Genomic DNA, 12999 nt, shown 5'->3' on the forward strand with positions numbered 1-12999 from the left:
ATGCTCATACTAATTCCTTACTTGGCAACATGCTTTATGGCTCATAGAGTGTTTCTACGTCTATGATCTCATTTGATTCTCACGACAGCTGTGGGCAGAAATCATCTCTGACTTCACCCTGAGGACTCTTGTTGGCCCAGAAGACCTTTAGGATGCTCTGACTGAGCCCTTAGGAAGTCTGGTTGGGAAGATGAGTTATTCAAGCAAATGAGTGAACCTTTGAGTGCTGAAATGAGAGGGCTCAGTCCCAAGAGGACAGGAGTTCAGAAAAGAAGCAATCATGAGGGCTAGGTGTGGCAGCCCATGCTTAATTCCAGCACTTTGGGAGGCTGAGTCAGGAGGATTGCTTCAGGCCAGGGGTTCAAGACAAACCTGGACAACAAAGTGAGACCCCATCTCTAAACAAATAAAATAAAATTAGCCGGGTGTGGTGTCATGCACCTGTAGTCTCAGCTACTTGGGAGGCTAAGGCAGGACGATTGCTTGAGCCCAGGAATTTGAGGCTGCAGTGAGCTATGATTGCACCATTGCACTCCAGCCTGGGTGACAGAGCAAGTACCCATCCAAAAAAAAAAAAAAAGCAATCATGAGGAGTTGGAGAAGTCCCAGGTGGCTTTGATAAAGCAGATGGGGCTTGAGGGGGCAGTCTTGAAAGAGTCTTACATTCATTTGTTCAACAGCAAGCATCAAGGCTCTGGTGTAAGCTCAGGGATACAGTGAATAAAAGACAGATAACGTGCCTGCTCTCATGGAGTTGACTCTCTAGTGGAGGGGAGACAGATAATAAACTAAATATCTGAGCAAAAAATTCAGGTAAGTGCTCTGAAGCCAATAAAACAGGACTGCTTTATTTATTTATTTATTTTTTTTTGAGACAGAGTCTCACTCTTTTGCCCAGGCTAGAGTGAGTGCCGTGGCATCAGCCTAGCTCACAGCAACCTCAAACTCCTGAGCTCAAGGGATCCTCCTGTCTCAGCCTCCCGAGTAGCTGGGACTACAGGCATGCGCCACCATGCCCGGCTCATTTTTTCTATATATATATTTAGCTGTCTGTATAATTTCTTTCTATTTTTAGTAGAGATGGGGTCTCGCTCTTGCTCAGGCTGGTCTCGAACTCCTGAGCTCAAACGATCCGCCCACCTCGGCCTCCCAGAGTGCTAGGATTACAGGCGTGAGCCACCGCGCCCGGCCAGGACTGCTTTAGATTAGGTGGTCAGGGAAGGCCTCTCTGAGGAGTGACTTTCAAACTAATACCCCAGTCACAAGAAGCAGCTAGTTGCTCTAGGATCTATGGGGAGAGCATGCCAGGCCAGTGGTACAAAAACCTGAGGTGGTAGTGTTCTTGGCATGTTAGAGAGACTGAAGGAAGGCCCCTGTGACGAGAGTGGAGTAGGTGAGTAGGAGAGAGTGATCAGCTGAGATGGGGGTGGGGGGAGGGCGGGGTGGGTAAGGTGTTGAAACACCTCTGAGGCAGTGTGGCTTAGCTCACTGTCTAGCTAGGTTTCTGGAAGCTCAAGGAAGTTGTCAGTCTTGAGAGGCAAAAATTTTACAGATGCACTATGTGGTGATCAAAAGACCCTTTAAGGCATGAGTCCTGCCCTTGTGTGTTTTCTTCTGTAGCCAGGATGGAGGTGTACACAGGGACCTGACTCGAGTACCCCTCCCTGCCCAGCTGTACAACTGGGCTGCACCGGAAGTGATCTTACAGAAGGCAGCCGCAGTGAAGTCGGACATCTACAGCTTTTCTGTGATGATACAGGAGATTTTAACAGGTAGATCAAGATTATTAATGGTTGACCAGAGTCCCTATTGTTAGGTTGTTATTTTTTCCCCCAGAAGTTACTTAGTTTTATGCTTATGGAAGATATAAGGTGATCTCCCAGAAATCTTTCTCTTTTAACTATTCTTTAAGACTCAGCGAGACTCACCCGTCTGCGTGTCAGTGATGATGCATTAAATCCAAGCAAAGTTTTTGTACTGAATATTGTCAATACTTAGGGTCTCTGTGAGGTACCCCTTAAGGACTTGTAAATGAGTGGAAAAGGCTGGCCTTGGAGAAGTAAACTATGAAATCAAACACACCCAGGGTCCAGTAGAAGTATAAACAGTGTCACTTGAAAGAAATGGATGCTCTTCCAAACCACAGGACTCTAATGTGAAGAAAGTGGTCACATCTGAAGACAGAAGGAATCCTTCAAGAGAAGGAAACACACGCACACACACACGCACACACACATACCACATGCATTGAGGGAGTCAGCTGCCTTTTGCAGTGTTTGCAGTCCCAGAGGCAAAACCACTCCGTCTATGAAATGAATGCATTCAGCTGTCTAGCCTAATGCCATGAAATACTCCCTTCTGGCCCCCAGGTCTGCCAGCAGGGAGCCTGTGTGTCGGTGACACTGACACTACTATTTCCTGTCTTTGTGGCAGGGATTTCCTTGGTAAATGGATAAAGTAGCTTCTTGTTTGTAATTCGGCTTCCAGGTAGTTTTTCTGCAGAGAGAAATCAATGTTTAAAGGGGTTGAGTGACTTGACTGAGGTTACCCAGCTTCATCTCATTTCACTTTTTGCCCCCTTTCTACCCTCTGATTTCTTAATGATACTCCTTCCTATGACTTTTTCCTTACAGACAACATACCCTGGAATGGCTTAGACGGCTCAGTCATTAAAGAAGCTATAGTCTTGGGAAATTATTTAGAAGCTGATGTCAGGCTTCCGAAACCTTACTATGATATTGTTAAGTCAGGCCTCCAGGTCAAGCAGAAAGACCGAACTATGAACCTTCAAGATATCCGGTATATTCTGAAGAATGACTTAAAGGCAAGCCCTGAATTTGTTGGGATTTTATTTCTACCTACCCATCTCAGGAGAGTAGGGAGTAAGAGACCAAGACGAAGCTAGAGACCAAGTTGTAAGAAATTTTGGAAATCCTCATTTTGATATACCCTTTCTGTGTAGCTGAGAAAAGCCTAACTGCTTAACTTGGTGAGAGCAGCAGGGAATTGAGGAGGGGAGCAGAGGAGGTTCAACACACACTAGGGGCACACTGCAGGCACATAGTAGAGATTCAATGAATGGTAGCTATTATTATTGCTTTCAAGGTATTGATAATAACAGTAACTTAGCTGATTAGGACTACAGTCAGCCTACCCAATAGGAGTAAGAGGGAGTTTATCTGGTACCTCAATTGGTTTCTGAAACCCCATTGACATTTAGATGACTGTGAGCATGTCCTTGACAATATTTCCTGTGTTACAGGATTTTATTGGAGCCCAGAGGTCTCAGCCAACTGAGAGCTCCAGGGTGCAGAGATATGAACTCCATCCTGATGTCAATGTCTATCTAGGACTGACTTCAGAACATCCAAAAGAGACCTCCGACTTGGAAATCAAAGAGCTAAAGGAAACGGGTATGGCCTTAACTCACAGGTTAAGCATCACTTTGTCACAGTTGTGTTCTGAGAGTGACATAAGCTGTAACTAATCACCTACTCCAAGCTGTACATATAACTTATGCCGGGAAAAGTTGTATGTGTTAGGGAAAAATCAAGATCCTTAAAAATAATGAAGTTAAACTTTCTGGGCTCCATATATACCTGGCATAGATCCAGAACTAAGTAGTAACAGTGAGTTTATTTTTAACATGATTACTCTTAAGAATTTATCTTTGTTTTTTTTTTTTTCCTTCATTTTTTGAGACAGAGTCGCGCTCTGTTGCCTGGGCTAGAGTGCTGTGGCATCAGCCTAGCTCACTGCAACCTCACCGGGCTCAAGTGATCCTCCTGCCTCAGCCTCCCAGAGTGCTAGGCAGGCATGAGCCACCACTCCCTGCCAGTTAAGAATTTCTCTAATTCCTTCACAAATAAAAATTATTTTTAAATTGAAAACTACTGTCTGCTTGTTATAGAAAATTTGAAAGAGTACAAAGAAAAAATTACTTACCATTTTAATTCTGCCACTTAGAAAAAATTTGTTAACATTTTGGTCTTTCCTTCCAACCTTTTTTCTACTTTCTTGATTTTCCTTGAGACAGGGTCTCACTATGAGGCCCAGGCTGGTCTCGAACTCCTGGGCTAATAAGCAATCCTCCTGGCTCAGCCTCCTGAATAGCTGAGATTACAGGCATGCACCAGAACACCCAGCTTTTACTGCTTTTTAGTGCATTTGAAAACCTTAGAATTTAGAGCTAGAAAGGGCCTTGGAATCATCAGTCTTAATGCCCTCATATTACAGATGAGAAAACTAAGGTTCAGAGAGGTTGTGACCTGCTCAGGATTACAGTGAGATTGTTACAGAGCTGGAACTCAAGTTTCCGGCCAAACAACCATTCCCTGTTACTCTCCTTTTGACAAGGCCAGAGGCCGCCAGAGTAGCCCCTCAAGCTCTCATCACTTTAGCTTCTTTATCCCATTCTCTGCAGGCTGTACAGTTGTCCACCAGGGGTGGTGGATGGTCAGTCCTGGCGTTATTTTTTGAGTTATTTATCCCTCCCATGATGCAGTGGCTTCTTGGGCAGTATCTCAGCTACTTTTATCAGATGCTCACTAAGAGCATAACTTTAACTGACATAAATAGTCAAACTCTTTTTTTTTTTTTTTTTTTTTTTGAGACAGAGTCTCACTCTGTTGCCCAGGCTAGAGTGAGTGCCGTGGCGTCAGCCTAGCTCACAGCAACCTCAAACTCCTGAGCTCAAGGGATCCTCCTGTCTCAGCCTCCCGAGTAGCTGGGACTACAGGCATGCACCACCATGCCCGGCTAATTTTTTCTATATATTTTTAGCTGTCCATATAATTTCTTTCTATTTTTAGTAGAGATGGGGTCTCGCTCTTGCTCAGGCTGGTCTCGAACTCCTGAGCTCAAACGATCCGCCCACCTCGGCCTCCCAGAGTGCTAGGATTACAGGCGTGAGCCACCACGCCCGGCCGAAACTCTTGTGTGTGTAAAGAAAGCTATGAATGTTGTCCTTAAGATTCAGGGGCCTGTAATTTGCATGTCCTGACAGTTACACATGTATGAACACACTGTAAATGGAGCTTAGAATGTTTCCCCCAGGGTTGGACTCCCTCCCAAAAAGTTCAGCCTCATCCCATATCAAAATGGGAACTTTTACCTAGGTTAGAAATACCTTCCCCGCTCTCTGTGAGTGTATCCAGTGGTCTTCCACAACTGGGAAGGGAGTGGGAAAATAAAAGCTATTTTGTGCATTCTTGTCCTCTTGAACAAGGCAAGGCTGCTTAGTTGCTGAATGTGATCCCTTTAATCAGTTGCATGCTGCTATTCTTTTCAACAGGCAGTCAGCCTCATTCACCAAGGAGTCACTTTTCTCCCACTGAGAAAAGAACACCAGATCCTCAGGCCCCAGGTCCCAGTCTGACTGCCAAGGAGACTCAGAATCAAGACGCTCCTTCTGATCCATTTGTGGCAGAAGAGGCCAGCAGCCCCAGCCTAGATCGGGCAAGCCTCTGCAGCTTCGAAATCAATGAAATGTACTCAGGCTACCTGAACTTGGAAGATGACAAAGAGGAAGAGCCTCCAGGAAGTGCTTCATCTCTTGAGGGGAATAGACCAAACCAGGTAGATGAACTGAAATCCATGGAAGAAGAGTTGGATAAGATGGAGAGAGAGGCCTGCTGTTTTTGTGATGAGGGTGAGAACTCTTCAGAAGCTGACACAGTGCTCTCCTTTGAGGACTGGGACTGGCAAAATGCTTCGCTTGGTTCACTCAGCCTGCCTGAACCAACCGGAGAGGCCAAGGGCAACGTGAGCAACAGGTCCATGACTGAGGAGTACATCAGTAAGTGTGTGCTCAATCTAAAGATTGCACAGACGTTAATGCACCAGAATGCCAATTTGCTGAGAAATGCCCAACAGAAGATAGATAAGCTTGAGATGATACAGAAGGAACAGGAAGAGTGCAGGTCTTTGTGGGCTACTTCAAGAGAGTTTGCAAATGTCTACAACTTGCCTTCAGCTATGAGTCCTCCAGCTTTGAGTTATATTCCTCCTGTCATGCAGCAATCAGGGGGCCAGCAGCCGGGTAACAGAGGCAATTGCCCAACCCTAGAAAGGTTTCCAAGAACAGTGAAAGACTTTCAAGGAGGACATTTTGGCAAAAGGTCCAGGAAAAAAAGTGGTTGTGACTGGAAACCCTTCATCCAAGTCTCTGAAGAAAGCACAGGGGATCAGTCAGAGACGGCCCATCAGGTAACCTAAGTGGGAGGGAGGGGCAGCCTAAGCAGGACCCGAAAGCCGGGTTCAATATTGTCCCCAACCTGGCTGCGGGGACTGACATATAAATGCGACCAGCTTGAAGCAAGATCCTCTTGGCTTTGGGAAATAAGTCCTCTAGGATGGAATTCCAAGGTAGGCACTCTGCCTCACACTGCAAACCCAACACACAGCCCATGTTCTTCTCTGTAATTTCGTATGTATCAGATTGAACCATAAGAAATTGCTGGGTTTTTTTAATCACAAAACTAATTTTATTATATTTTTTCCCACTTAAATTTCTTGGCTAAATATCTTCACTCTCCCGATGACTTCTGGTTCTTATTTTCTTGCTGGACACAGTGTCTTTACCCTCTTTTAGATTTTCCACACATCTCTTGACAGCTCAGGTTGCTCTCTGCTCACATTCTCTCTCCAACGTGTTTACTTCAGGCTGGATTTTAACCTTCCTTGATCTCTGAATGAGGTCTGAATTTCCTCTGACTCATTTCTCTCTCTGGTTCTTCATGTGGGCTCCCACACCTTCCGTTGCTCCTTCCTCCTCCGCTGTGCTGTTTTATAGGTTAAAACAAGTATGGCAATTTCACATGGTTCAACTTACAGGATATCTTGGGCAGATATCTTATATCCCATTCTAAGTTGCTTATTCATTCATTCACTTAATGAACATTTATAAAGGCAGAAGCTCTATTAGTCCCTGGGATATGATGATGAATAAATTACAAGCTCTGCCTGTAAGTAGCTCAAGTGGGGGACTGAGGGACCTGGTGGCCAAAGAACACACCTTAGAGGAGGTGAGCACACACCGTGGGAGCTGGCTGGGAGGTAGAGCTTGAGGCTTACGGAGGTTGCAGAGTGGCTCCCCCGTGAAACTCCTTAAGGACAGGGCCCAGCCTTGCTCATTCCATGTCCCGGCACCTAGCATGGCGCCTAACACATAGAAAGAACTTGATAAATGGTCATTGAAAGAATGAACGAATGAATGAATTTTAACAAGTTCACACATAGAGAACTGGCTGCCTCTTGAATCATAGAATTTTTTTTTTTTTTTTTTGAAACAGAGTCTCACTCTGTTGCCCAGGCTAGAGTGCCGTGGCGTCAGCCTAGCTCACAGCAACCTCAATTTCCTGGACTCATGCAATCCTCCTGCCTCAGCCTAGGCATGCGCCACCATGCCCGGCTAATTTTCCTATATATATTTTTAGTTGTCCATATAATTTCTTTCTATTTTTAGTAGAGATGAGGTCTCGCTCTTGCTCAGGCTGGTCTCGAACTCCTGAGCTCAAACAATCTGCCCACCTCGGCCTCCCAGAGTGCTAGGATTACAGGCGTGAGCCACCGCACCCAGCCTTGAATCATAGAATTTTAGAGCTGAAGATCCCTCAGACATGGATCACCCCTGTCATTTAACAGAGTGTGAAGCTCAAGCTCGGTGACTTAAACTTCGCAAGGTCCAAGGTAGGAGTAGGGTAGGAGAGGTCTGCCCCATCGGAAGGAGGATTTTAGAATTGCTGGCCCATGGTGATAAAAAGCAGGCCAACTTTTATTGGGTTTTATGACCAGTTTAAAATTATCTACCTACAAGCACCCTATCATTGCTTATACTGTGTCATTTCCACTGCTTTCTGTTGGTCAAAGAAAGTCACAAGGCTAGCCCAGATTCAAGGGGAGGAAAATAGACTCCAGCTCCTGGTAGGAGGCCTGACAGGAGGGAAGGAATTGATGGCAGCCATTGTTGGAAACCATCTACTGGTACATATGACTATGTATAAAACAATTATACCATATTTATTTTTTCTTTTAAAAGGTCACCCTCTTTTTCTAACAGGGAATAAAGCATCTCCATCTAAGTGAATTTTTCAGATAATTGAAATTCATTCCTTTAATTTCCTAGTTCTTAAAATTTTAATTATATGAAAACATTACAAACTTCCTGTTATTCTAAAATCTATTTTGATTATATTTTAAATATATTCTAACCTTTCCTTGGTGACAGTGACATTTTTCTGACCATCTGTTATTGTGAGGCCCCATGATATGGAGCTATCTTCAGCCCCTGCTGAGGAGTGTTTGCCCAAACAAAGGCCCATGGAGCTCATACTTCAAGGCGCTTGTGATAATTTTTATGCCTCCTCTTACTTTTACACGTCTTGCTGCCATTTCCAAACCCCACATTTGTTGCTTTAATTTGCTGTAGGCTAGGAAATATAATTAACTAAGTTTGTTAAAATTATGGTAAGTTGGGATAAGTAGATCCCAAAAGTCTTTCCTTTGAATAAAGCGCATAGACTTTCATTTATTTTACTTTTGCTATTTCCAAAGTATTGTAGTCTTTATTTTATTGTGTTTTATTTTCATAGCATCCTTACTGGTAGATATCTTTGTCCCTGTTTTATGGATAAGGAAACTGAAGTACAAGATTCTCTTAAGTTAGTCTGAGTATGGCTGAGACTAGAACCCAAGGCTCAAAGCTCCTGCCACAAAGATCTGCCTTCATATTAACATAGATGGAAAATGCTCAAGAAAGTGTTTGGCCTTTATTTCTATGTGTTCTGCTCATTTTCCACTTGCATCCTGTCTGGATGAGGTTCCTGGGGGCCAGCATTTCTAGGTAAAGGCCTCCAGGTAGGAGATGGGTTACTAGGTATGAAACATGCAAAGGTAAATTGTCTAGGGTAAGTCTGCTTATTTCTACACGTTTAGCAAGAATGGCTTTGAAAATAAGAATGTACAAGTAAAGAGAAGAGGCATTCTCTCGTCAGAGCACTGAAACATGTTTATTGCTTTTTAAGCTGCTGACTCTTCGTGGCCCTGGGAAACAGAACGCGGGTAAACAATTTCAGCCTGCTCAAGGAGCCAAGGATAATTTGGAAAGAAGCAGGAACCAAAATACCAGTAGGTAGGTCAACATTTTATTGTTCTTTGTGCCACCGTGCCTTTAGACTGTCCTGTGATCCTGAAGTCACTTAATGATCTTCATATGTCGAGTGACAAAGGGACTGTGATGAAGAGCGATGCAGAGGCAGACTTATGGCAGCTTCTCCTGCTGAGTGAGCGGGAAGAGCAGTGGAACAGGAACTTGTAGGAGACATCAAAGGCCCAGTGGCTATCGGGTTAATCAGACAGAACTCATCAGTTGTCAAAAGCAAAGCATCTTGCCTTCCTAAAACTGCCCAGATAGTTCTTCTATTAATATAAAAAGAAATGCCTGCTGTTCCATTTACCAGTGTTCCAGAAACCAAATTAATTGGAAACCAGGGTTGTTTAAAGTAAGCATCACTGACTCTAGAGGGGAAGTTGAACAATATCAGTGTTGCTCTGGGGTATCTGATTTCCAGCCAAATCAATGAAATGAATTAGTTTTAGCACAGATAACTGGGAGGAGAGTATATATGTACACTGAAGTTTTTTTGTTTGTTTGTTTTTTTGAGACATGATCTTACTCTGTTGCCCAGGCTAGAGTACAGTGGTGTGATATAGCACACTGCAACCTCAAACTCCTGGGCTCAGGTGATCCTCCTGCCGTAGCCTCTTGAGTAGCTGGGTCTACAGGCTTGTGCCACCACCACACCTGGCTAATTTTTGTGTTTTTTGTAGAGACGAGGGTCTTACTCTGTTGCTCAGGCTGGTCTTGAACTTCTGATTGCCTCAAGCCATCCTCCCTCCTCAGCTTCCCAAAGTGCTAGGATTATAGGTCACACCCGGCAACACTGAGTTTTAAAAACTTATGTAAAACAAATTTTGTTTTGTGTAGGGAGAATTTTTAAAGAGATGATAAATGTTTTTCAACATAAACTGTTACATCAGTTTTAGTTTTTCTTTTCTGTAGATAAATGACAGCACTAATCCACAGTTTTGAAGTCAGTTTTCCTAGAAAAAAATAACTTCTTGTTCCTCCCCTTAGTGGTGACTGAGACTAATGACTAGAGTTTTGCTGTTCCTTTCCTGTTGATAAGTATGGACATAAGGGAGGCCTGGTACAGTGGCTCATCCCTGTAATCCCAGCACTTGAAGGCATAGGTGGAAGGAATGCATGAGACCAGGAGTTCAAGACCAGCTTGGGCAACATAGTGAGACCCCATTTCTACAAAAAGTTTTAAAAATTATCCAGGTGTGGTGGCATGTTCTTGTAGTCCCAGCTACTCAGGAAGCTGAGGCAAGAGGATTGCTTGAGCCCAGGAGTTTAAGCTTACAGTGAGCTATGACTGCACCACTGCATTCTAGCCTGGGCAACAGAGGAAGACCCTGTCTCTTAGGAAAAATAAAAAAGTACATAAGGAAAAGTGAAGGAAAATGCCAGACATGTTAGATTAGTTTATTTTTTTACCCTTATGAAGGGAAGTATGAAGGCTTATCTAACTGGCATCAGAGGGTTTAGCACTCACACTACTGATAGAAGCAGATGAGGTGACATTACAGCCATTAGATGGCAAAAAAAACCCATAGTTGTGGCCTCCACTGCTCAGCTTCACCCTATTCCTCCAAAAGAACAAAAGCGAAAAAGAGAAGTTTGTTTTCCTAGCTATCCACCTAGTCTTTTTGCATGCTTTAAAAAAATAAGGTGGCAATTACTATACCTGTAGGCAGTTTATATCGCGATTTTTCACCTTATGTTAGAATGTGAGCATTATCCCATGTTAATTACAAAAAAAAAAACCCATGTAAACTTATTTTGAAATTGTTGGATTTCACCCATCATTCAATTTTAAGTTGTTTCTTTCTTTATTCTGTTATAAACAGAGTCACAGTTACTTATAAATGAGGCTTTTTTTTTTTGCATTTTGGATTATGTCAAGATAGATTCCCAGAAGCAGAATTACAAGGTCAAAGCCTTTGAACATTTTAAAGATTCTTGATAGCTGTTGCCAAAAAACTCTTTAAAGAAGCTGATCAGATCTGACCTCTCAGATTCAACAGTTTCTCTGCTTTTTGGTCCAGCTGGGGAGTAGGGCATTCTGGATAACAGGGAATTCATATCTATGCCACAGATCACATATTTTTGAAGTTGGTTTAACAGATGATAAATCATGGGATATTTATGATATTTATAAACCTCTCCTCCCCCGCCTTTTTTTTTTTTTTTTTTTTTGAGATGGGGTCTTGCTGTGTTCTCCAGGATGGCCTCCACCTCCTGGGCTCAAGCAGTCCTCCTGCTTCAACCTCCCGAGTCGGTGGGACTACAGGCATGTTCCACTGCTCCCGGCAAATCATGGGATATTTACAGGAAAAAAAGACTCCCTTATTTTGCAGATGAGAAAACCTTGGCCGAGAGAGATTGACATTTGCCAAAATTAGAGAACTAACCTAGGAGTAGGTGAGGGTCTAGAACTCAGTGAGACTAGACTGAAGTTCCCTGAATGTTGTTCAGGATCCCTGGTGCCTCATGACCATCTTTACAAATGTTAGTTACTGTGCTGTTACTGATGGCAGGTGGGCCCGTTACCAGAGAATTCTGATGGAAGGGCAGGAGCAAAAACCTCCAGCACCTGTAATTTATGGCATTTGTGAGAGGGGAGGCTCTGCAGCAGCCGAGGGATGAGATTCTGTCTGGCAAAACTACATTTCAGTTGTGTTTCCTCTACCTTTGAAAATTTCCCAAAAGCAGTTTTAGAAACATAAAATCTGAACTTGGAAACTGAAAAACACCTTAGAGATCTTCTAGCGCAGTGCTTTCATTTCTTAGCCAAGGAAGACCTGGAGAGTTCAGCACCCAAGCCAAAGTCACACAGCTAACTAGTGCACTCTTCACCGTGTCAAGCCACCAGCAGGGGCCGCCTGGGTCACCCAGCCCTCACCAGGATGCTACCACGTAAGGATCCTTGTGGTTTGAAAACTGGGGAGTCTGGCGCCCTCTGGTGGTATGAAGGAGCCAGCACAACTCCAGGAATGGCTGAGGGAGTAGGGGACCTTTCCTCTGGGTGGGCTGGTGGGCTTTGAGTTCTGGTAGGAACTTGATCAAACTGATGTGTTTGTGTCTACTCTGTTCTCCTCCTGAAAAAACTTATGCAATTTAGGATCAGTGTGGAACCTGTGTCTTCTGAAGTCTATAATGCAAAGTCAAGAAATAATAAAGATGATGGAGAGGTACACTTAAAGTGGAAAAGTGAGTATAAAGTCATGGGTTTTGTTAGACTAAATGAAATTTAAAGTATATTTGTGGCTGGGCATGGGTGTAGTAGCTCACACCTGTAATCCTAGCACTTTGGGAGGCTGAGGCGGGAGGATTGCTTGAGGCCAGGAGTTCACGATCAGCCTGGACAATATAGTGAGACCCCATCTCTACAAAAAATTTAAAAAATTGGCAGGGCATGGTGCTGTGCGGGTATAGTCCTAGCTACTTGGGAAGCTGAGGCAGGAAGATCATTTGAGCCCAGGAGTTCAAGGCTGTAGTGAGCTATGATCAAGCCACTACCTGGGCAACACAGAGCGAGACTCTGTCTCTGAAAAAAAAATAAATAAAATGTCACTGTACTCTAGCCTGCTCAACAGAGCAAGAAGGAAGGGAGAGGGGAGGGGGATAAAAAGGGAAGGGAAAGGAAGGAATGTTGGTTTCTGCAGCCTATATCTGGTCACAAAACATCACCAAACTTCTAAATAAAGACCAAAACACTTCTAACATTAAACATGGAAATAAACCAATGTGAACTGTACAACATATGAAAGATTAATAAAAACAGGTAAGATAATTATTTACCCATTCATTCCAGTTCAGGGTGATGGGTGACTAGAGCCTATGCCAGCAGCTCAGAGCACAAGGCAGGAACCAAC

At 43.7% G+C, this 12999-nt stretch overlaps 1 protein-coding gene across 3 annotated transcripts in view; it reads left to right on the plus strand.

Moving 5' to 3' along the window:
- Positions 1-12999, plus strand: part of TEX14 (testis expressed 14, intercellular bridge forming factor) — a 79064-nt gene that overhangs the window by 39234 nt on the left and 26831 nt on the right. For all 3 annotated transcript variants that reach the window (XM_069481119.1, XM_069481118.1, XM_069481120.1), the window contains exons 10-16: positions 1621-1772; positions 2634-2824; positions 3263-3413; positions 5294-6084; positions 9024-9130; positions 11915-12040; positions 12246-12334. In XM_069481119.1, coding sequence (XP_069337220.1) covers positions 1621-1772; positions 2634-2824; positions 3263-3413; positions 5294-6084; positions 9024-9130; positions 11915-12040; positions 12246-12334 — 1607 coding nt within the window. The remainder of the gene's footprint in view (positions 1-1620; positions 1773-2633; positions 2825-3262; positions 3414-5293; positions 6085-9023; positions 9131-11914; positions 12041-12245; positions 12335-12999) is intronic.

The sequence above is a fragment of the Eulemur rufifrons genome, chromosome 9 (genome assembly GCF_041146395.1).
Source record: "Eulemur rufifrons isolate Redbay chromosome 9, OSU_ERuf_1, whole genome shotgun sequence".
NCBI lineage: Eukaryota > Metazoa > Chordata > Mammalia > Primates > Lemuridae > Eulemur > Eulemur rufifrons.